Source organism: Rhinatrema bivittatum, chromosome 3 (assembly GCF_901001135.1).
Source record: "Rhinatrema bivittatum chromosome 3, aRhiBiv1.1, whole genome shotgun sequence".
Lineage (NCBI taxonomy): Eukaryota > Metazoa > Chordata > Amphibia > Gymnophiona > Rhinatrematidae > Rhinatrema > Rhinatrema bivittatum.
The window spans coordinates 504,588,083-504,612,684 of record NC_042617.1 but is presented as its reverse complement, the minus strand read 5'-3'; the positions used below and the strand labels follow the sequence as shown (position 1 = coordinate 504,612,684).

The 24,602-nt window shown below is 42.2% G+C and overlaps 1 protein-coding gene across 1 annotated transcript in view; it reads left to right on the top strand.

Moving 5' to 3' along the window:
- C3H8orf74 (chromosome 3 C8orf74 homolog) overlaps window positions 1-24,602 on the top strand; it is an 81,139-nt gene that overhangs the window by 49,166 nt on the left and 7,371 nt on the right. Inside the window, exon 3 of the mRNA XM_029596154.1 lies at window positions 13,866-14,269. Coding sequence (XP_029452014.1) covers window positions 13,866-14,269 — 404 coding nt within the window. The remainder of the gene's footprint in view (window positions 1-13,865; window positions 14,270-24,602) is intronic.

The following is a 24,602-nucleotide window of genomic DNA, read 5'->3' as shown; positions in this document are numbered from 1 at the left end:
AATGCTTTGTCCCCTGCCCATGTTGGGCAGAGTGATTAGAAGGTCAAAGGGCACATGGGACTGGTGCTTCTGGTGGTTCCAGTTTGGCCTAGGAGACTATGGTATGCAGATTGACGGAGGTTCCTGGTGGACTCTCCTTTCCGGTTGCCAGTCCACAGGGACCTGCTACGACAGGGACCTATTCTTCGTGTAGATCAATCTCTTTTTTGGTGTGGTTCTTGAAAGGGCTCAGTTGCTGAATTTCCACTGCTGTGATTTCCACCTTGCTTCGAGCATAAATGTTAACCCCCCTCTTTAGATTATGTTTGGGTTGGAAGGTATTTGAAGCTTGGTGTGAGGAATAAGGCATGCTTCCTCGTTCAGTTAAGACCCACTCATTTTGGAATCCTCACAGGATGGGTCACCTAAGAGCTTGGCCCTTAAATTCTTGAAGGTGCAGGTGATAACTCTTGCCTGTTTTCAAGAGTCAGGTGAATGGTGGACCCTTGTTGGTCCATACAGATGTGGCCTGATTTGGTAGGGGAGAGGCTTCTTTGTCCTCCCTTGCAGTTGCCAGTGTCCTCATGGAGCCTTAATCTGGTTTTAGAATTTTGGCAAATTTCCACTTTTTGGCGAAGACAGTGTTTCTCGTGGTAAATTGTTACGCACATCGGGTCTGAGCTGCAGGCTCTGTCTTGCTGGGAACTGTTCCTGCGGGTGACTCCAGGGGCGGTCTAGCTTCCAACTATTCTGTCTTTTTTTGGCAAAAGTGGCCTCGGATTTTCATTGAACCAATCAATTTCCCTGCCAGTGCTGGACAGGGAGAGAGATGAGGATGAATATCATCTGTTGTGGACCTTGGAAGTCAAGAGGCATCTGATGCGGTATTGGAGATTATTAAAACCTCTCAGGAAGACTGACTGCCTGTTTGTTCTCCATGGTGGAGGTAAACAGGGTGAGTCGGCAAAGTGGGCTACATTAGCCCATTGGTTTAAGGAGGTTATCATGGCTGAGTATATGGATACTGAGTAGCCGTTGCCTAAACAGGTTAGGGCTCATGCCACTAGAGCTCAGGCAGTGTCATGGGCGGAGCTTCAATTGTTGTCTTCTGTCGAGATTTGCCAAGCTGCGACATGCTCCTCCTTACACATTTTTTTCAGGTATTTCCACTTGAATGTGCAGGCCCGGGAGGACACAGCCTCTGCATGTGCAATGCTGGTTGGACTGTGGGCAGCCTCCCGCCATGTTTGGGAATAGCTTTGAAACATCCCACTGAGAAATGAGAAATTACTACTTACATGATCATTTCCTTTTCTCTGGTGAAGACAAGTTAATCCACCTTCCCATGGTAAAACTTTGTTAAAAACTTTTTCCGACTGCCAGCCAGCTAAATTGGTGCCGTTCACCTCTTTAAAAACAAAAAAAGTGTAGCTGCTGACTATACTGCAAATGCTGCAGTAGCGCAGCTATAGTGTAAGCCCACCATCTTCCGGCCTTCTTCAGTCCCATCTCTCTCTTGATGTATTAAGGAGTGGATGGCAATCAAAAAACCAGGAAGATAGTGGGCCCGCACTAGAGTCGAGAGGACCAGGCGCCGGTCATGCAGTGAATCATCAGCCTCTCCAAGCCTCCATCAGGGACTTCGTGCCTGATTTTCCTGCCACGGCTGAAGAGGCCCTGTGGGACTGCTATTGCTTCTCTCCTGCTGTGGCTGAGCAGAAGAGGCCCTGTGTAGCTGCCATCATTTCTCCCCTGGTGCAGCTCAGCAGAAGAAGCTCTGCGAGGCTGCTGTCATTTCTCTCCTGGCAAGGCCGAGCAGAAGAGGCCCTGTGGTGTTTCCCTTGTTTCTCTCCTGCCACGGCTGAGCAGAAGAGGCCCTGCAAGGCTGCCATCATTTCTCTCCAGCTGTAGGCTCAGCAAAATAGGCCCTGCAGGGCTGCCAACGATCCTCTCCATCCACACCAAACAAAAGAGACCCTGCAGGGCCACCAGCATTTTTCTGCAGCCAGCAATAGAAAGATGAGGCCCTGCTGAGGAAGAGGGAGAAGTCCACAGAATGCCTATGTTTGTGAGAGTGAGAGACTGCCTGTGGGTTTGTGTGAGTGAGAGAGATTGCTTGTATGTGTGTTTGTGCATGTGGGAGTAAGAGACTGCCTGTGTGTATGAGAGAGAGAAATTGTCTGTGTATGTGTGCTTGCTCCCCTCCAATCTTTTACAATTTCATGGTGACTGGAAATTAAATTTTTTTTATCCTTATTTGTTTTATTTAAAGGGTGATATTTGATGTGTCTGCTCTTTAGAAATATTTTATTGGTGTTTAATAATTACAAAAAAAATTATATGCATTTATTAATCTATCATCAGCTGATTTGACACTTATTCTTTTTATTGGTATAGTTGATTTTTTATATTTCTTGATTGTATTTGATGTTTAACATGGAATGGTAAGGTTTCTTTTTTCCATTGTTGCACTACATAAAGGGCTGGATTTTCAAAGCTCTCCGCTCGTAAATCCAGTGGGTTATGCGCGCCGGGCCTATTTTATAAAGGCCCGGCAACGCATGTAAAGCCCCGGGACACGTCGAAGTCCCAGGGCTTTAAAAAAGGGGCGTTCCGGGGGCGGGGTGGGACTGGGGCAGGGCCAGAGACACCGGCACAGCGGCCATTATTTGTGTATTTTAGCCCCTGAGGCAGCCCCAATGTGAGGGCAGAACTCGGCCTGAGTCGGGCTCACCTTAAAAAGAACACGTCTCCATTAATAAAAGTTTCTAATCGAACATTCTGTGGCGTCTAATCCATTTTGTTGCCCTCACAGCTTTTTTAGATAGCCTGCCCTCCTGCTTTGTTGGTCCATCACTAATGGAGTGAAGGAACCACTGATGTCATCAGTGACATTAGCGGTTGCCTAATAAAGTGAGTGTTATTTTTATGTTAAAAATTAAAGATTTGGGTCATTTTTTGTATTTTAAACATGGTGTTTTAGATGGCAAGCCTGTGGGGAACGGCTGCCACATTAGTTTGGTCTCCTGGGAAGCAATATGGTGAACCCAGCGCCAATTAACTTTTCTTAATAAAAATTTGAATTTTTGCCAGTGGTAATCATGAGAAGAAAAGTCATTTACATGAACAACATCTGAATTTTGGTTTTGCCACAGTTATTTTAAGAGTTATTCATCCCGTTGTGCACAGGGACTCCCAGGGACCTAAAAGCAACATAAAACTTCTCTCAAGCTATCTTTGGCAGATTTGGTCACCAGACGAGGTGATGCAAAGTGTTCAGAGATCCTTAGTTTGGCTAGAAATGTTTCACATTTTGAATTATTAAATTAAATAATTCCAAAGAGGCCTGTGGTGGATTTTAGCAGGTATGTTTGACAGTGTGGTGTTTGTGAAGCGTGTGAATGATGTCAAAGTGGTTTTAAGAACATAAGAGCATGCTATACTGGGTCAGACCAAGGGTCCATCAAGCCCAGCATCCTGTCTCCAACAGTGGCCAATCCAGGCCATAAGAACCTGGCAAGTTCCCAAAAACTAAGTCTATCCCATGTTACTGCTGCTAGTAATAGCAGTGGCTATTTTCTAAGTCAGCTTAATTAATAGCAGGTAATGGACTTCTCCTCCAAGAACTTATCCAAACCTTTTTTAAACCCAGCTACACTCACTGCACTAACCACATCCCCTAGCAACAAATTCCAGAGTTTAATTGTGCTTTGAGTGAAAAAGAACTTTCTCTGATTAGTTTTAAACGTGCCACTGCTAACTTCATGAGGTGCCCCCTAGTCCTTCTATTATCTGAAAGAGTAAATAACCAATTCACATTTACCCGTTCTAGACCTCTCACGATTTTAAACACCTCTATCATATCCCCCCTCAGCCGTCTCTTCTCCAAGCTGAAAAGTCCTAACCTCTTTAGTCTTTCCTCATAGGGGAGCTGTTCCATTCCCCTTATCATTTTGGTAGCCCTTCTCTGTACCTTCTCCATCGCAACTATATCTTTTTTGAGATGCAGCGACCAGAATTGTACACAGTATTCAAGGTGCGATCTCACCATGGAGCGATACAGAGGCATTATGACATTTTCTGTTTTATTCACCATTCCCTTTCTAATAATTCCCAACATTCTGTTTGCTTTTTTGACTGCTGCAGCACACTGAACCGATGATTTCAATGTGTTATCCACTATGACACCTAGATCTCTTTCTTGGGTGGTAGCTCCTAATATGGAACCTAACATTGTGTAACAATAGCATGGCTTATTTTTCCCTATATGCATCACCTTGCACTTATCCACATTAAATTTCATCTGCCATTTCGATGCCCAATTTTCCAGTCTCACAAGGTCTTCCTGCAATTTATCACAATCTGCTTGTGATTTATCTACTCTGAACAATTTTGTATCATCTGCAAATTTGATTACCTCACTCCTCGTATTTCTTTCCAGTTGAAACTGCTTGGTACTAAGCCATTAATGTCTTTAAAAGCCAGAATAGACAACTTGAATTTGGTTCTCCAAGCCACTGGCAACCAATGATATTTTTTCAGATAAGGTGTCACATGTTGGTTTATTGGGATTTTAGCCACAGTTCGGATTGCAGAGTTCTGGATGTATTGCAATAAGCAATACATGATTTGAGGTAAGCAAATACAGAGAGAGTTGCAATAATAAAAGTAGCTCTTTTGTGTGCATGTGTGATGACACGTTTTGGATATCCACGAGCTTGAAACCTTGATGCTAGTAATTCTGCTTGATGATGAAATTCATCCTCATCTGAACACAGCTTGCGGATGCGGAAGAATTGGCCTACTGGAAGGCCCTCCTAGAATCATTTCGGATGATGTCTATCAAAATGTAGAAAGTTATTTCTATCTGTAGGCTTTCTAAATAATGTGGACTGTAGCTTGGATCCTTGCTTGATGATCTGTATATCCAAATATGATATACTTACTTGATGATAAGTAAGTGTAAATTTAAGATTGGGATGAGATGTATTTAACCATGAATGAAAGGAGAGCAACGATGCCTCTGTATTTGTCCAAATGAAAAAAATGTCATCAATGTATCTTGACCACAATATAATGTTAGCAAACTGCGGTGTGATGTATATGGTGGATTCTTCAAATCGAGCAACAAAAAGATTAGCTACGTCAGGGGCTACTGGAGATCCCATGGCAACTCCATGTGTTTGCAGGTAATATTGTTTTTCAAAAGAAAAATAATTATGAGACAGAATGATTTTTGACAATTTGATTAGAAAACTAGAAGGAATCCTATGCAGTCGAACTCTTCTTGTGAGTATCTCTTTGATAAGAGATAAAGCTTCTGCTTGTGGTATGTTAGTATAGAGTGCCTCTATATCTAAGGTAACTAATCATGATTGTTGTGGAAGATGTTGCAATTTAGCTAATTTTTGTAGCATGTCTGAAGTATCTTGCACAAACGATCTAGCCAATTGAACCTCTGGTTGCAAAAAATAATCAACAAATTGTGCCAGGGGTTCCAGAATAGAACAATTTGCTGATATAATAGGATGACACGGAGGTTTGTTCAATGTTTTATGTATCTTGGGAACCCCGTAGATAACAGGGGTTCTGGGGTGTGATACTTTTAGAAAATTAATCTCTCTAGTTGTCAAAAAACCACACTCTTGAGCCTCTGTAAGAAGTTGTATTATATCCTGTAATATCTCAGTAGGGTCTGATTGGAGACACTGATAGAAGCTCATATCCTGTAATTGACGGAGAATCTCCATTCTATAATCAGACTGATTCAGTATCACAACTGCTCTGCCTTTATCAGCTGGTTTGATGATAATATCTGGATTTGGGCCAGGGTGGATAAGGCTAGATGTTCTTTTTTAGATTGTAAAAAATGTGATGCTTGTTGCTTTCAAGTGTGGCAAGATCTTGTAATACCAAGTTTTGGTATGCCTTGATCTGTTCATCGATTGGTCCTGGAGGGATCCACCGAGATTTATTTTTGAAAATGGATATATCTGGAATGCCTGATGGAATATCTTGAAAATATAACTTAATCATTAGTGTACGGAAAAATCTATATAATGAGATACGACAGGTAAAAGGATTATGCAGATTGGTTGGAACGAATGAAAGCCCTCGATTAAGAACTTGTTCTTCTTCCACAGTAAGTATATGGTTAGATAAATTTACTACTGCTGATTGAGATGAGATTGGGACCGCATGAAAGGTTTGTGCCACTGTGTGTCGTCTTCCTGGTCTTGATGTTGTTTCTTTCTCCTTCCTTGTTGACGTTTTGATTTGGAATTGTAACGTCTTTTGTCTAAAAAAGTGTTTTGAGGTCTGTGATCTTGCTGTTCATCCGAACCACTAGAGGAATCATCTGAGCCAGAGAAAGCTACTTTCCTTGGCTTCTGTGTGTCTTGATCTTTTTTGTCTTTTTTGTTCAACCAGAAATAAATATTCCCCTCCGCGTAATCTTTCTTACCTCTATTGAACTTACTTATTTTGCTCCGCTTGATGTCTGCTTTGAACTTCTCCATGGATGATTGCAGATGTTCTAATGCTGGTTGAGTCGTATCTGGTGTTGCACTTTGTTTATATTCGTCCTCTACCACTACAATTTCTGCTTTAATGTCTTCTATGGTAGTTTTAGTGTACTCAATGATGAGTAGCATGAGATCAAGGGAGCACTTGTTAAGTATTGCTATCCATTTTGAGAAGAAATCTGGTCTGTCTGCAAACATTAACGGTTCCTTATTAATTCTAAGTCCTCTGGGTATAAGTTGTTGTTTGATGTACTTGATGAGAGTGACCCCATGTAATTCTACTCTTAAACTTCTCTTATTTAATTTAGTTAAATCACCCAATAGATCTGATGTAGATGGTGCTGGAACAATGGTGTCTGAAAAAAGGGGATACTTCCTGAGCTATGTGTGCTACATGCTCTGTTGAATAGCTAAATATGTCCTTCCACTCTATGATAGCCATAATGGCAGCTATCGTAAATACTACTTAATATAAGACCCAATAGAAATAGCAGGAAACAAAAATCAAAAAATAATAAGACGTGCTATATAGGAGAATCCTGAATATGATCAAGTATGTACCTTCATACGTAGCTGTAAAAAATATATAGCTATCGTGTCTGTAAGCCAGTTACTCTAAGGCTTTAAAAATCATTAGGTACCTTGATCTTTTGCAAATGGTGATTTTTTGTCACTCGTGTGGTGTTTACAAATGTTGATAACCTTGACTTGTTTGCTTGCCCTTACTTTTCCACATCATATGGTAAAAGATTTTTCATGTGTCACGATATGCCACTTATCTTATGTTGTCCGATTGACTCAGACAGATGTAGTTGAACTCTGGCAAAAATTATATAGCCGACATCTAGATGTTTCAGAGCAAAGAAGCTCCTTCTTCACGGGCTTGAAACTGCCAGGGTATCCGGCTGCAAAAGGCTGCTCTATAACATGGCTCTGCTGACTGTGAATCTGTGCAAGGAAATATCGTAGGAAAAAAGAATCCCCTTAGTTATTGAAAAACACTTAACTATTGGAAACATAGAGTGAAAAATAATACATACTTGCTACGTGACAGGGCAGCAAAAAACTGCTCTACAGTAGAAGTTTTTCCAAAGATACTGTGAATGGTGCGTTGTACACTGCGATTAAGTACACTTGCAAAGAAACCCCATTGTTCCCTGTTGGGGATACTTCAAGCGGTGGGATGCTATCACTCATGAACACTGAAACGAAGTACCGTATTTTCCGGCGTATAAGACAACTGGGCGTATAAGACGACCCCCAACTTTTCCAGTTAAAATATAGAGTTTGGGATATACTCGCCGTATAAGACTACCCCTCTTCCAACGCATGCCAACATTTACAGCAGGAGGGAGTGACTCGAGGAGTGAGGGCGTGCTGCCCGATTGGTCGGTGCTGGGCAAAAGGGGCTTGCTTCGGCAAGCCCCTTTTGCCCAGCACCAGCCAATCGGGGAGCGAGGGAGCGGAGAATGAACTTTTTTGTTTTTTTTTTGTAGAAAATGAAATTGCATCTTACTGATTGTTTTCAATTTCATATCTTCAACAACCGGTACATATCTTATACACTCATGTAAGTAGCAAGTATCTTTCTTTTCATACCAATCTTAAAAATGTGAAGCCAGATTACATGAACCAGATGAACTGTTCATTTCACCTTCTTGTAGTTGTCACACCACTGGTATTGCCAAGTTACTGTGTCTTAAAGCTCTGAAACCGAAGCAAATTTTTTCTTCTAAGGTGCTAAATCCTGAACTTTGCTGCAGTGTAGACTTTTCTTTAGCTTTAATCGCTGGAATGATTGAAAATAAAAGCTTGACTATTCACACTTTAAAAAAACCCAAAAAACATTTTTACAGCATCCGGTGAGGGGAGGGAGTGACTCGAGGAGCGAAGGTGCACTGCCTGATTGGTTGGTGCTGGGCAAAAGGGGCTTGCTTTTACAGCATCCGGGGGAGTGACTCGAGGAGCGAGTGCGTGGGGAATGCACCGGACGCTGTAACTTTGGATTACCGGCGACAACTACGGTATACGCCCTATAAGACGATACCCGGCGTATAAGACGACCCCCGACTTTTGAGAAGATTTTCAGGGGTTAAAAACTCATCTTATACGCTGGAAAATACGGTATTAAAAAATGCAGAGAACTTCTTAAACTTGGAAAAAAGATAACTGAAGTAGCTGTCTGTCCATCTTGTGCTGTATAAAACCAGGGATACTCACTGCGGACTGAAGAGCGGCACTCGACGGAAAAGAAGTGATTATACCTTTAACGGGCGCGAAAGATGCTGACAGCGGCGCCATATTTAAAGGGAATTCCTTCGTGTCAAAATGATGACGGCTGCATGATGTCAGAAATCTGAATATCTCGTGGAAAAAATAAATAAATTTTAAATCAAAGAAAACCATTCTATTTTGTCATTCAGACCTGAGGGTTCCAAGGTATTAAGACGATGTATCCAGGCATTTTCCTTTTGATTCAATACATTAACTCTGTCACCTCCTCGCCAGGATGCTTGCACATGTTCAATTATTGCCCATTTAAAATCACTGAATGTGTGTCCATGGTCAATGCAATGCTTAACTACTGGAGCCTTAAGATCATGATTGTTGATCCTACATTTATGTTCAGTGAGACGTGTCTTGATCTTACGTTTGGTTCGTCCAATGTAAACCTTTGGACAGGAACGCTGGAGAGCATAAATGACAAAATCGGTGTTGCAGTTAACATCGCAATTGAGCTTAACTTGAAGTCCTGTAGTGGGATTGCTCCAACTAATGCCTTGGTGTGCTTGTGTACAAAAGGAACATTTCCCACACGGAGTTTGTCCTGAGGTGACAGGTGGTCTTAATTCTGGATTTGATGCTTGAATGACTCGTTGTCTAATGTTCTGGCCTCTTGAATAGACAAACATGGGTGTTTTGTGAAATATTGGGTGCGGACTGAGAACATACCAGTGCTTGAGGAGGATCTGCCTGACCCAAAGTGTAAGTTGTGAATGTTGCAGTACGCAGGTGAGGTCAGAAACCATAGGTTTTTGTTTATATTGTAGCAATGAGTCCCTGTCAGAGAAAGTAGCTCTTTTGTGTGCATGTGTGATGACATGTTTTGGATATCCACGAGCTTGAAACCTTGATGCTGGTAATTCTGCTTGATGATGAAATTCATCCTCATCTGAACACAGCCTGCGGATGCGGAAGAATTGGCCTACTGGAAGGCCCTCCTTGAATCGTCTTGGATGATGTCTATCAAAACGTAGAAAGTTATTTCTATCCGTAGGCTTTCTAAATAATGTGGACTGTAGCTTGGATCCTTGCTTGATGATCTGTATATCCAAATATGATATACTTACTTGATGATAAGTAAGTGTAAATTTAAGATTGGGATGAGATTTTCTCTGACAGGGACTCATTGCTACAATATAAACAAAAACCTATGGTTTCTGACCTCACCTGCGTACTGCAACATTCACAACTTACACCATGGGTCAGGCAGATCCTCCTCAAGCACTGGTATGTTCTCAGTCCGCACCCAATATTTCACAAAACACCCATGTTTGTCTATTCAAGAGGCCAGAACATTAGACAACGAGTCATTTGAGCATCAAATCCAGAATTAAGACCACCTGTCACCTCAGGACAAACTCCGTGTGGGAAATGTTCCTTTTGTACACAAGCACACCAAGGCATTAGTTGGAGCAATCCCACTACAGGACTTCAAGTTAAGCTCAATTGCGATGTTAACTGCAACACCGATTTTGTCATTTATGCTCTCCAGTGTTCCTGTCCAAAGGTTTACAATGGACGAACCAAACGTAAGATCAAGACACGTCTCACTAAACATAAATGTAGGATCAACAATCATGATCTTAAGGCTCCAGTAGTTAAGCATTGCATTGACCATGGACACACATTCAGTGATTTTAAATGGGCAATAATTGAACATGTGCAAGCATCCTGGCGAGGAGGTGACAGAGTTAATGTATTGAATCAAAAGGAAAATGCCTAGATACATCGTCTTAATACCTTGGAACCCTCAGGTCTGAATAACAAAATAGAATGGTTTTCTTTGATTTAAAATTTATTTATTTTTTCCGCGAGATATTCAGATTTCTGACATCATGCAGCCGTCATCATTTTGACACGAAGGAATTCCCTTTAAATATGGTGCCGCTGTCAGCGTCTTTCACGCCCGTTAAAGGTATAATCGCTTCTTTACCGTCGAGTGCCGCTCTTCAGCCTGCAGTGAGTATCCCTGGTTTTATACAGCACAACATGGACAGACAGTTACTGTCAGTTATCTTTTTTCCAAGTTTAAGAAGTTCTCTGCATTTTTTAATACTTCGTTTCAGTGTTCATGAGTGATAGCATGTTCACCGCTTGAAGTATCCCCAACAGGGAACAATGGGGTTTCTTTGCAAGTGTACTTAATCGCAGTGCACAACGCACCATTCACAGTATCTTTGGAAAAACTTCTACTGTAGAGCAGTTTTTTGCTGCCGTGTCACGTAGCAAGTATGTATTATTTTTCACTCTATGTTTCCAATAGTTAAGTGTTTTTCAATAACTAAGGGGATTCTTTTTTCATACGATATTTCCTTGCACAGATTCACAGTCAGCAGAGCCATGTTATAGAGCAGCCTTTTGCAGCCGGATACCCTGGCAGTTTCAAGCCCGTGAAGAAGGAGCTTCTTTGCTCCGAAACATCTAGATGTCGGCTATATAATTTTTGCCAGAGTTCAACTACATCTGTCTGAGTCAATCGGACAACATAAGATAAGTGGCATATCGTGACACATGAAAAATCTTTTACCATATGATGTGGAAAAGTAAGGGCAAGCAAACAAGTCAAGGTTATCAACATTTGTAAACACCACACAAGTGACAAAAAATCACCATTTGCAAAAGATCAAGGTACCTAATGATTTTTAAAGCCTTAGAGTAACTGGCTTACAGACACGATAGCAATATATTTTTTACAGCTACGTATGAAGGTACATACTTGATCATATTCGGATTCTCCTATATAGCACGTCTTATTATTTTATATTCAAAACTTGACATCGAGCTCAGCAAACTCTTGGCAGATGGGTGGAATGGCTTGATGGAAGCTACCCTGGAAGTGGTGCTGTGGGCAAGGGCGCATATGCGTTCTCTTCAATGCTCTCTGCTATCTCATTGGAACCTGCAGTCTCAGGATTATGCAGTTTGGCTCCACTTGCCGATGGAAATCTACTCCCACCTCCAGTGGTGGTTGCAGGAGGATCATCTGAGAAAGGGAATTCCCTTGTCCTCTCCGACCTGGTTGGTACTCACAACATATACGAGTCTCCACGGTTGGAGGGCTCATTGTCTGGAGTTAACGGCCCAGGGGCGCTGGAATGCCGAAGAGTCCCGCTGGAACATCAATCGCCTGGAGGCCCAGGCGGTACCGCTGGCATGCTTGCAGTTCAGCCACAGACTGCAGAATCAAGCAGGTCGTGATTTCGGACAACGTGACAACAGTGGCCTATATACACAAAAGAATAAAAGTAATACTTATCTGACTTGGAGATGAAATCAGCAGAAGGTTCTTGGAAACAAAATAGAATTGTTAATATTGTTTTTGCACTGCTACCAGAAAAGAAAAATTTGGAAAGTATTTACAATTTCTACTTGTTGTTTACTTGTCTGATTGACAAATGATTTTTTGAAGTATTATTCCAATAATACATGCTTCAGAACTTGAATCCTTGTAAGGTTTACTACAAGATTACTTCTAAACATTTTCTTTTTAGTAAACATAAACTTATCAAACAAGTATAAACATCAGCAATTGTTTATTTCCAAGGTACTATAGGTAACATCCTCCCTTAGGACGGTTACCCTAAATTTCTCCCTGCTTCCCCTCCCTGCCCCTGGGAGACTTTGCTGGGTGGGTTCTGGACCCCATTCTTGTGCAGCAACTTTTAGCATCCCACCAGCCTCAGCCACGACAGTGGGAGAAGATCTCTGCCACAGGGGAGTGCTATTTAGCTAAAGGTTTTGTTATTCTTGCCTTTGCTTGCCCCTGATAGACTTTGCTTCCTTCCTCTTGTGTCTTTTTCCCCTCTCAATCTTGTCTGCATTATGTTCTGCTTAAGTAAGCAATATATTTTGTAAATATATTCTTGTCAGAAATATTACTTGGCATATCCTTTATACAGAGTTCTACAGATCTGCAGTTATCAGTTTTGTATAGGACACCATCACAGCTCAAAGGTTCTACAAAGGCACTTCTATCTCATGACAGAAGTGTCAGTTAAAAGTTATCACTTGCACAAAAGATCCTATTTTTTCACCACTCCCCAGTTACTCAGTATCCATACCATTAGAGCACCAATATTGGTTTGTGATTTTAAGATCACTATTCAGACTGGATACTGATTAAATAAATATAGAGGCCTATATTTAGTAGGCCATTCAGTGGATAAGTTATCTGTCTAAGGTCAGCCGGGTGACTTGTCCCGTATATTCAAGGGATAAATGTCCCACTGAATATACTTGCTAAAATGTATCCAGTTACATGTAGCCATAAAACTTAAAAACATAAACAGCTATGGTTGAATGTAGGTTTGGGTTTTTAAGTTATCTGGCCTCCAAAAAAAATACAAGATTTAAAGGTGCCTATGGCCTGATTTTTTTGTAAACCCCTCCCTCCCCCATCTATTATAAAAGTTGCGTTATCAGGCCTTGCATCCCCCACCCCAAATCTCTAAATATAATGGAGCTGTTGCCCCCCCCCCCCCAGACAAACCCCTTCTTCCCAGAATAACTGGTAAGGCCAGGCCCTTCCTCCTCCCCCATTTAACACTCCGCCACACACCAATCCCCCACCAACCCTTTCCCTCACTTGCCGTGGTAAAAAAAATCCCTGCTGAGAGAGGGGTCCACACTTGCCCGCTCCTGGCGTGATCCAGCGCAACTTCTGTCAAAGTTGATCTGGAAGCGTAAATTACACCAGGTTTCTGCTTCCATCACTAGAAGTAAATACCCTTAATACCCTTTTACTTCGAGGCAAAGATATCCAGGTAAGTAGCAAGTTATCTGGGAACCCAAGGCTGGATAATTTAGCCATATATATATGCCATATTCGGCTAAGTTAGCTGAATAACTCCTCTCCGGCATGCCTCAGTAACACGTCCTTTTTATCTGGCGAAATTATAGACGAATAAGATGTTATCTAGCTATAATTTAGCTGGATAAGTGGCTGAATATACCAGTTGTGCCATTAAGATAGATAACTTTTGACTTACCCGTCTAAATGGCTTATGAATATGGACCTTATAATGTATTTAAATCACTGACTTGTTCTAAAATTAATTTGAAAAACGTGTTTTATTTTAGGGCTATCTGTTTCAGAAGCATTGAGCTTATTAAAGGATAAACTTAAAGCATATGAATCTCAGCTGACTCGCCATCAACTGCTTATTTTGTTTGACTACTTCATCAATACATTCATCAAGCACTACCAGCTCTATCAGTTTGTACTGTGTCAAAGCCAAGATCTCCATCGGACAGCAATCAGTTTAGAAATCTATGCCCCGCCACATCCTCTTCCATTAAATGAAGGTTGTGACGTGAATGTCTACCTGTATCAGCAACAAGTAGCAAACCTCTCAGCTGCTGAAATCCAAAAACGCACCGATTTGTTGCTCTTCAAGGAAAAACTGTATTTGCATAATGAGAAGATGCTGGAAAACATTTATAAACACCTGAGAATGCAAGATTCACAAATTCTAAATAGAAAGGTAACGTTTTAGCATCTTTGTAAGGTAACAGTGATATTTTGATTCTTTTGTAGTCAAATATTTGGCTTAATTGTAAAATGGGTAACATCTGGCCATAGTCACAGGGCCAGTGGAAGCACTGGGTGGACTAGGCAGCCACCTACAATGTTATGCTTTTGGCAGCAAGACTGGGCCAATGTCAGATCATGTTGGCCTTGCCCATCCCTTCAGCCTGAGACGAGAGGAAGACAGACTGTGATGGCTGGATGTGAACTGAGGGGGCTGGGCACCTATCTCCAACCCCCCCCACCCCGATATCACACCTGTACTTGGGGATGGTACTTGAGTGTTCAGATGCAGCAGAGAAAAACTGCTTGCACACTCAGCAGGATAAGGGAGCAAGGTAAACACATGGAGGAGGAGAACTAGAGACAGATCAGAGGACGTCTTTGAGGCAGCTGTTTAATTGTCTGACCCAGTTCTGGGCCATTGGTCCGAGTTTGGAGCACTGCAGGGTGCAGTGCAGTCTTGCTGGCTTTCCCCTCTTCCTCCTCCACCTTCCTTGCTGGCTGTGAGTGTGTGACTCTGCACCTGGAGCTGAGAGAGAGAAAGAGAGATGGGGACTGCTGGGCATGGGTGCTCTGGGAAAGCCAGGGCTGTTGGGGATGGAAGGCTACTGGAAAAGATAGGGTTGCTGGGCCTGAGGTGATAAGAGAAAGAGGGGCAGCTGGAGGAGAGAGAAAGCAGGCAGCCCGGGGTCAGGGATGGAGATAGGGCTGCTGTGTCAGTCGTTTCTAGTATGTAGAGGTGTAATGGGTGGGGCAACTAATACCCTTGCCCGGGCCCTGCATAACCAATTGCCATTGTGGAAGGTTGGAATCTGGCCATCCAGGATTCTAGCCATCTTAGCTTCAAGGGTATTTATTTTTAAGCACTAGATTATTCATGCTTTTGTGGGGGACAATTTTTAGGAGTATCATCTTGCCATTTGACTTGCAGATGCTAAGCTAATTTCAAGAATAGGTGTCTGTGCTTGTTAGTTATTCCTAACAGAGGAATTGTGCCTTGTCTGAGATCTCTACTTAATGTGTGCTCAGATATCAATTTCTAAAGAGAGACAAGTTCTATTACCCTTTTTATTTTACCATGAGTTTATCCATTTTTTGTTCTCTGTTTAAATAGCTTTAAAAATGCTGTTTCATGAATGACTTGAGTCTAGAAACTACTATATGAATCAGGGAACAATACATAATGGGAATTATTTATTCTAGTTATTTTTTCTGATTAAATTTAAGGTATCTCCATTGTGTTCTTGAATCTCAAAAAGTTCCTGAGAAGTGATATAGTCTGCCTAAATATATAATTGGCAACAAGATGAATTAGTAAATTGATATTTCCTTAGGTGTTATCCATCAAATAGATTTACCAAAATGAGGACAATCCAATGTAACTATTGTGGAGCTTTTGTTCTGAGGGAAATCATCTGGAAACTTAGGGCTTGCCCCATTTGCTCAGAACTCTCTTCCTTGAAAAAGGAGCTGGTTGAAGTTAAAGCTGAATTAGCTTCAATAAAGAAAGCCTCACCCACTTTACATTATTCAGGAATTAATTCCTCATTATCACATAAACACCAAAAGTCAAAGAAAATGAGATTTACAGTGGGCTCAGGTAGGATAAGACCTGTGAGCCACAGACACCTGTCCTTGACAGCTGTGCAGCCCACAAGGCTACCCCCCCCCCCCCCACACACACACACACACACTCACACAGGGCATTAAGGAACTCAAAAAACAACAGGATTACAGTGGGCTCTGGTAGAATTAGACCTGTGATGCGGAGACACACACTCTATCAAGTGCAAAAAGTACACAAATCCTTCTCTGTATTAAATACTGAAGAAGTTCTTGAAAAAAAAAAGATTGAAGTGTTATCAGAAAAGAGAGAAGAAACCCAATGCATACAGAATTTCCAGATCAGTAACCAAAGGAAAAAGCTCATTGTGTCGGGTGAAGTGGATAACAAAACTCAACTAAAGTCACAAAAGGAGTCCAGGAAAAGCAGTAACCTGAATGAGAAAAGCTGGAAAGCTATGAGCACAAATGAGCAATAAAATCCCAGACCTGCAAGCCCTAATGGTGGAGGCAGACTTAGACGTTGTTGCTGTCACGGAGACGTGGTTCACAGAATCACATGATTGAGATATGGCAATACCGTTAAGGAAGGACAGAGAGGATAGGAAAGGGGGGAGGAGTGGCTCTTTATGTCAGAAACAATTTCCAAGCATCTGAGCTGCAAGGAAGATGGGGCAATGAAGAAGGACTATGGGCCGACCTAAAAAAAGATGATGGGACCTCCATTTATATTGGAGTGGTTTACAGGCCTCCAAATCAAAAGAAAGTGCATGACAGAGATCTGGTTGAAGACATCCAAAAGATTGGAAAGAAGAGAGAAGTGGTGATTGTTGGAGACTTTAATATGCCAGATGTAGACTGGCGTATCCATTCTGCAGAATCTAACAATAGTAGAGAAATAGTAGATGCCCTGCAAGGGGCTTTGTTCAAACAAATGGTAATTGAACCCACAAGAGATGGAGCTATACTCGATATAGTGCTCACTAATGGAGATTATGTCTCTGATGTCCAGGTGGGAGCCCACCTCAGCACCAGTGATCATCAAATGGTATGGTTTCATATCACACAAAGGATATGGAGAAGAAGCACGAAGACCCAAGTTTTGCAGATAGCTAAAGCCAGAAGAATGCTAGGCTGCATAGAGAGAGGAATATCAAGTAAGAAAAGGGAAGTGATTATCCCCTTGTACAGCTCCTTGGTGAGGCCTCACCTGGAGTACTGTGCTCAGTTCTGGAGACCGTATCTCCGAAGGGACAGAGACAGGATGGAGGCGGTCCAGAGAAGGGCGACCAAAAAGGTGGAGGGTCTTCATCGAATGACTTATGAGGAGAGATTGAAGAATCTAAATATGTACACCCTGGAGGAAAGGAGGAACAGAGATGATATGATACAGACTTTCAGATACTCGAAAGGTTTTAATGATCCAAAGACAATGACAAACCTTTTCCGTTGGAAAAAAATCAGCAGAACCAGGGGTCACGATTTGAAGCTCCAAGGAAGAAGACTCAGAACCAATTTCAGGAAGTATTTCTTCACAGAGAGGGTGGTGGATGCCTGGAACGCCCTTCTGGAGGAAGTGGTGAAGACCAAAACTGTGAGGGACTTCAAAGGGGCATGGGATAAACACTGTGGATCCATAAAGTCTAGAGGATGTGAATGAAGAGAGAGTGGCTTGCGGGAATGACAGCTAATACCTGGAGATAATACCCTTATTCAATAGACATACACACGGTTAATGCGACTACGACAGTGCTCTAGGCTTCAAAGGCAAGAGGAAATGTGGATAAAAGAACATAAGAAACATAAGAAATTGCCATGCTGGGTCAGACCAAGGGTCCATCAAGCCTAGCATCCTGTTTCCAACAGAGGCCAAAACCAGGTCACAAGAACCTGGCAATTACCCAAACACTAAGAAGAACCCATGCTACTGATGCAATTAATAGCAGTGGCTATTCCCTAAGTATAATTGATTAATAGCCATTAATGGACTTCTCCAAGAACTTATCCAAACCTTTTTTGAACCCAGCTACACTAACTGCACTAACCACCTCCTCTGGCAACAAATTCCAGAGCTTTATTGTGCGTTGAGTGAAAAAGAATTTTCTCTGATTAGTCTTAAATGTGATACTTGCTAACTTCATGGAATGCCCCCTAGTCCTTCTATTATTCGAAAGTGTAAATAACCGAGTCACATCTACTCGTTCAAGACCTCTCATGATCTTAAAGACCTCTATCATATCCCCCCTCAGCCGTCTCTTCTCCAAGCTGAACAGCCCTAACCTCTTCAGCCTTTCCTCATAGGGGAGCTGTTCCATCCCCTTTATCATTTTGGTTGCCCTTCTCTGTACCTTCTCCATCGCAACTATATCTTTTTTGAGATGCAGCGACCATAATTGTACACAGTATTCAAGGTGTGGTCTCACCATGGAGCGATACAGAGGCATTATGACATTTTCCATTCTATTAACCATTCCCTTCCTAATAATTCATAACATTCTATTTGCTTTTTTGACTGCTGCAGCACACTGAGCCGACGATTTTAAAGTATTATCCACTATGATTCCTAGATCTTTTTCCTGTGTGGTAGCTCCTAATATGGAACCTAACATCATGTAACTACAGCAAGGGTTATTTTTCCCTATATGCATCACCTTGCACTTGTCCACATTAAATTTCATCTGCCATTTGGATGCCCAATCTTCCAGTCTTGCAAGGTCCTCCTGTAATGTATCACAGTCTGCTTGTGATTTAACTACTCTGAATAATTTTGTATCATCCGCAAATTTGATAACCTCACTCGTCGTATTCCTTTCCAGATCATTTATATATATATTGAAAAGCACCGGTCCAAGGATTTGCATTCACAAAAAAAAGCGGGGAGTAGCTTGCTTGTTACAGCGGTTACCAGCCCAAACCAAACAAGCCTGATACTTCACTTTCAATGCATATCCAGACTAGCTCTCTGCTTCAACGGCAGGGGGGATGAAGAAAGGTGGATTTATATTCAGATAACAACCAACAAGGACTAAATTGCATAGGCTGGGTAAACAAATAAGCGTGAGAGTAGCTTGCTTATTGTGGTGGTTACTACCCCTAACCAATTAAACTAGATACTTCACTTAGAAGCAGTTCCAGCACTGCTCTCTACATTAATGATGGGGGTGGAAGGGAAATAGAACCAAAAAGTTACATTAATGGTGGAGGTGGATGGGAAATCGAACCAAAAGGTTACTAAATGCCAAGAGTAACAGATAAGTATGAAAGAGAGAGAGAGAAAAAAAAGTGTGAAAGCTTGCTGGGCAGACTGGATGGGCCATTTTGTCTTCTTCTGCCATCATTTCTATGTTTCTATCTTAGCTATAAGCAAAAAATAGGATGACAATCTAAGCTATCATTCAAATAAGTATACAACTAGCTCAAGTTTTATCATCTCATCAACTTGCTTTACCCTCAGGGTGTAAGGGAAGTGCTGCATTTTAATTTTTATATGCAAATTATATTTCTATTGATTTTATGGGACTGATGATTGATTAAAAATTGGTATTAGCATGATAAGTTGGAGTGTATGAAACTAGTTGTATGAAGATCCCTTATAGAGCCACATTAATGAGAACATATTGAAATATTGCATTCTTGTTGGGACTTTATTTGCTTTTGAGGTTTGCAATCTGAGCCTTCATGTCATAACATGGACTCAGATGACAAATGCTGAAATGCACAGCGCATTAATCACTTTCTGCAGTGATAACATATACTTGGTAGAGTCTGGTGAATTATAAGCTCTGGGCATGGCAACTGGGATGGTTTCTAACACCCTTAAAACTTCAAACTTTCTTGAATGTGCCTACATAGTTCTTAACTGCTGTATTTCAGTTTATAATGTTGTTCTTCCTAAATTATTGATACCAGCTTTCTCTCTTCTTCTGACTTTCATTTCATTTTCATTTAATAAAATTTATTAATCGCCTAACACTGAAAGGCCTAGGCGATATACATAATATACATACATAATGATAAAAACAAAAACACAAATAACACAAACAAATGTGTAAGGTTTCATAGAAACCATATCAAGTTATCAAAAATCTAACATTTAGAGACTTATCCCTACAAGGAGATTCACTGAGTAACATTCCTTATGGTAGATCTAACAGGGAGATTCAACAAACAACACTCCATGAGTTCACTTTAACAAATTAAAGACATTCACATTGTATTATACAATATTAAATGCGCGAGTAAGCAAATTACTCTTAAATGCCATCTTAAATTTTTTAACATCTTCCAACGCACAGATTTCAAAAGGGATGAGGTTCCATTGGACTGGAGCCGCTATAGAAAAGGAAGTTTCTCTAGTATTAAAGAGTCGTGCCTGTCGAACTGAGGGATCTCCAATAAGAGACTTAAAGGATGTTAGCAGATAAGGATCACTTGGTCCAATCAGTCTGCCCATTTGTTCCATGCATTTTTTTTTTTAATTCTATTTTTGTTATGATCTTATCAGATCCGCTTGAAAAAACATTTTCTCATATTTCTCTTTCTTCAGTTTCATATGATTACCCCTTGTCCTTGAGCTTTTCATTCTGTGGAAAAAAATGCTACCTTCTGGTGTATTATTGAAGCTTGCTAAATATTTGAATGCTTGTTTTATATTAGCTCAAAACAGCAGTGGCATGATTGCATTATGCTTCCAAGAAGGCTCTGAGATAACCTTTATGGAGTGGTGGTTACAATCCTAAACAGCATCAATATGACTGCATTGGGCCTCCAAGAAAGCCCTGGAATAACCTACATGTAGCAATGTTTAAGACCCTAAACAAACAGTACAACAGCATCGGGCTTCCAAGTCAGCTGAGATGACTTGTATGGGAAAGCCAGATATTTTTTCATCTTGGTTCTTGAGGGACCCTGAGGAGGCAGGGGAGGGTAAGAAAAGAGCAGACCAAACTATGAAAAACACCAGGTACCCAGATTCATTAATAATTGGATTTAAGGTGTTCATGCCTTAGCCAGCATAATTATGGAGAAGAGGCCTGAATTGCATGCGGGTTCATGGATGTATTCCGACATGATAATTAGAGCCCACAGGTAGTGCCGGACTTTCACCTTAAACAGTCAATTGTCCTTCCAACATTTTTTCCCAGGCCACATGTTCACAAAGGTGGACAAGTGTTGTACAGTTTGGATTGCAAAAGAACCTTGGCTTTCAATATTTATATTATTTATTTATTTTAAAAGATTTATAGCCACACTCATACAAAAGTAGCCCGAGGCAGGTTACATGGTAAACATACATAAGTGAAAACATTATTATTATAACCCTGCTGTTTATTTTATACCATAAATCCAGTGATAAAAGAGGCCTAGGGCACGTGCCTTTAGATACTTGTTTCAAAGGCCTTAGAAAATAAAAACATTTTAAGTGCCTTTCTAAAAGTCTTTGTTGTGATTCTGCCTGTTATGCAGTCTCCCAACCACCAGAGGCCCTTGGGGAGCTGCTCTTACCCTCTCTCAAGTCATAGCCACCGTGATCCCATGACTCAGCAAGGTCCAGATTGTTTAACTCTGCCTCTGGTTATGCTCAGGGCCTTGTCATCAAGTCTACTTGGATCCCTGCTTGGCCCTACATCTCTGAATGCCCTGTGGCTTTCCTAAACTTTCTACTCAAGTTTTGCTCTGTGGCTTCCCTAAGCCTTCTGCTTTAGTTTTGTTCTCTGGCCTCCCTAAACCTTCTGTTTTTGTCTTGCTCAATGGCCTCCCTAGGCCTTTTGTGTTACTTGTCTGGTCTAGGCTTTTTCTTGTCTGTCCTGTCCTGTTCTATTTGTTCCAGCCTGTCCCAGTGTCCCAGCTTGCTTCAGTGTTCCAAGCCTACCTCTGGTTGCAGCCTTGCTTCTGTTCCAGTCTCCAGTCCAGCCTGTTCCAGTCTCCTCAGTCTTCAGCCCCTGTCTAAGTACTGCCGGCAGCCAGAACCCAAGGACTCAACCTGCAGGGGAGGTGGCTGGTATAGGCCGAAGATTCCCCAGCTTAGTTCTGGCTTGCCCTATAGGCCTGGACTATTCCGGTGGGGGTTCCCCAGCCTTGCTGGATCCTCAACCACAACAGTCTTGGAAAATGTAATAGCATGTAGCTGTTCTGGAAGATTGTTCCATAAATAGGGATCTGTAACTGAGAATGCTGTATTTCTAGTAATGTCCAGGAGAGACACTCTTGTTACAGGGACTTCGAGTAAGTTTTTATTTGCTGATCATATTTGTCTCACAGGCTTATAAAAATGAAGAATAGTACTGAGCCATATAGTAAAATCTATAAATAAAGTTAAAAAACAAAAACACCGGCAGCTGGGTGCAGGAAACGGACACTCAACTGACAAGCGTCCGTTTCCTGAACCCCCTGGCTGTGTGGCGTCAGTTTTCCTAACCAGCGGACGGCCGACACCGATCGGGTTCTTGTTAGCAAGGAGGTGCTAGGGGCGCGCAAGCGCCCCTTGCACCTCCTTGCTAACTCGACCCCCTAATTTAAATACCCAGTAAGGCTGTGATGGTACATTAAAAACCAGAAATGAAGGGGGAATTTTCACTAAGCTGCCTAACAGCAAGATACATGAGTACCTTTTTTTACCTGCCTACCTTTCAGTGAATTTTCAAGGAGAACCTATCCAGGTTATGGTTTCTTTTTGAAAATTTCCTTGCAGATACTTCAGTACTTTGCCTCTTCTATTTCTGTAGGAAAAGGAACACAGGGCACAAATCCTCATATAGATTAGAAAATTCAGTTCTGCACATTAAAAGATGAATTTTAAAAGCCTGAGGTGCCCCTTTTAAAATCCCCCAATTTACGCAATAGAAGCGGGATTTGCGAGGACATGCGTGCGCCCACTTAAAATTTGGTGCACATCTGGGTGAGGCCAGACTATTTTATAACATGCCCAGACCCTTAAAACCCCTAGTATGAGGGTTTTCTTTTTTTAAAATTTACACCTCCTCCATAGCAGAAGTAAATTTACGCAGTACTAGACAAAAGGCTGGTGAAGATGGTTTCTGGCCTTTCTAAAAATATTAGGGGCGGATTTTCAGAGCCCTGCTCGCCTAAATCCGCTCAAAACCTGGCGGATTTAGGCGAGCAGGGCCCTGCGCGCCGGGAAGCCTATTTTACATAGGCCTACCGGCGCGCGCAGAGCCCCGGGACTCGCGTAAGTCCCGGGGTTCTCCGAGGGGGGCGTGTCGGGGGCGTATCGGGGGGCGGGCCCGGTCGTTGCGGCATTTCGGGGGCGTGTCGGCAGCGTTTTGGGGGCAGGTATGGGGGCGTGGCTACGGCCCGGGGCGGTCCGGGGGCGTGGCCGCGCCCTCCGTACCCGCCCCCAGGTCGTGGCCCGGCGCGCGGGGATTTACGCCTCCCTCTGGGAGGCGTAAATCCCCCGACAAAGGTAAGGGGGGGGTTTAGACAGGGCCGGGCGGGTGGGTTAGGTAGGGGAAGGGAGGGGAAGGTGAGGGGAGGGCAAAGGAAAGTTCCCTCCGAGGCCGCTCCGATTTCGGAGCGGCCTTGGAGGGAACGGGGGTAGGCTGCGCGGCTCGGCGCGTGCCGGCTATACAAAATCCATAGCATTGCGCGCGCCGATCCAGGTTTTTAGCAGATACGCGCGGCTCCGCACGTATCTACTAAAATCCAGCGTACTTTTGTTTGCGCCTGGAGCGCAAACAAAAGTAGGCTATTCGCGCTCCTTTTAAAATCCGCCCCTTAGTGTGTTACCACTTAGGGTGAGGTTTAATGACATTTTCCCCTTATTTCAATCCCTCTCCTCCCCTCCCCTGTGCCCATTAGTCTCCCCTCGTCTCGTCCTCTCTTCTCCCCTAGTCTCTTACATATTCTGTCTTGAATTCAGGAAGATAGAAAATTATTTTTCTTTGACTCGCACCATCGCTGACAACATCTCTGATTTCACCACCTACTCATCTGCTAACCTCATTTCCTCCTCCTCCAATTGGCCTTCATGACCATGGATGATGCTCTGACCCTCACCTCTTCCTCCTCTGCTTACTTCACCAACACTTCCTTTGACTGGCCCACATAGGCTTATCAAATACCTTTTCAGCATCAAGTGGTATGATGGGACAGCATAGCTGGAATCTTTGATGCTATGGAAGATTTAAATTAACCACCTCACATTATCAAACCCCATGATGACTTTTATTTTAATCTTATTATGAACATTATTATTAAAACAATGATAATGGTGACAGCATATATCAGACTAATGGCTCTAACATTTGTATTGCCAATCAGATATTAGAAGACAAACAAACAGGGAGTAGCTGTATAGCTGTAACTTAGAGCAGTCACATCTCCTCTTCCTTCCCCCTCCCTAGACTTATTAACTCTATGAACATCTTTTTCTGGAATTATGGGTAGCATTTAGGGAAAATAAGCATTTTGATCAGTTGGATTCTGCCTTGAAGCAGTTCTCCATGAGTTCTGAGACACCATATTTCATACATGATGACAGAAAAAGACCATTCAGCTTATCTATTTTGCCCACCCAAACAACTGCTCAGTTCTACAACCCCTACCATTCCCTCAAGAGATTCCCTGTGCTTATCCTATCCTTTCTTGTATTCAGATACTGTCCTTGTCTCCACCATCTACACTGGAAGGTTGTTCCATGCATCCACCACCCTTTCTGTAAAGTAACATTTCCTTAGATTATTCTTCAGTCTACTCCCTTTCAT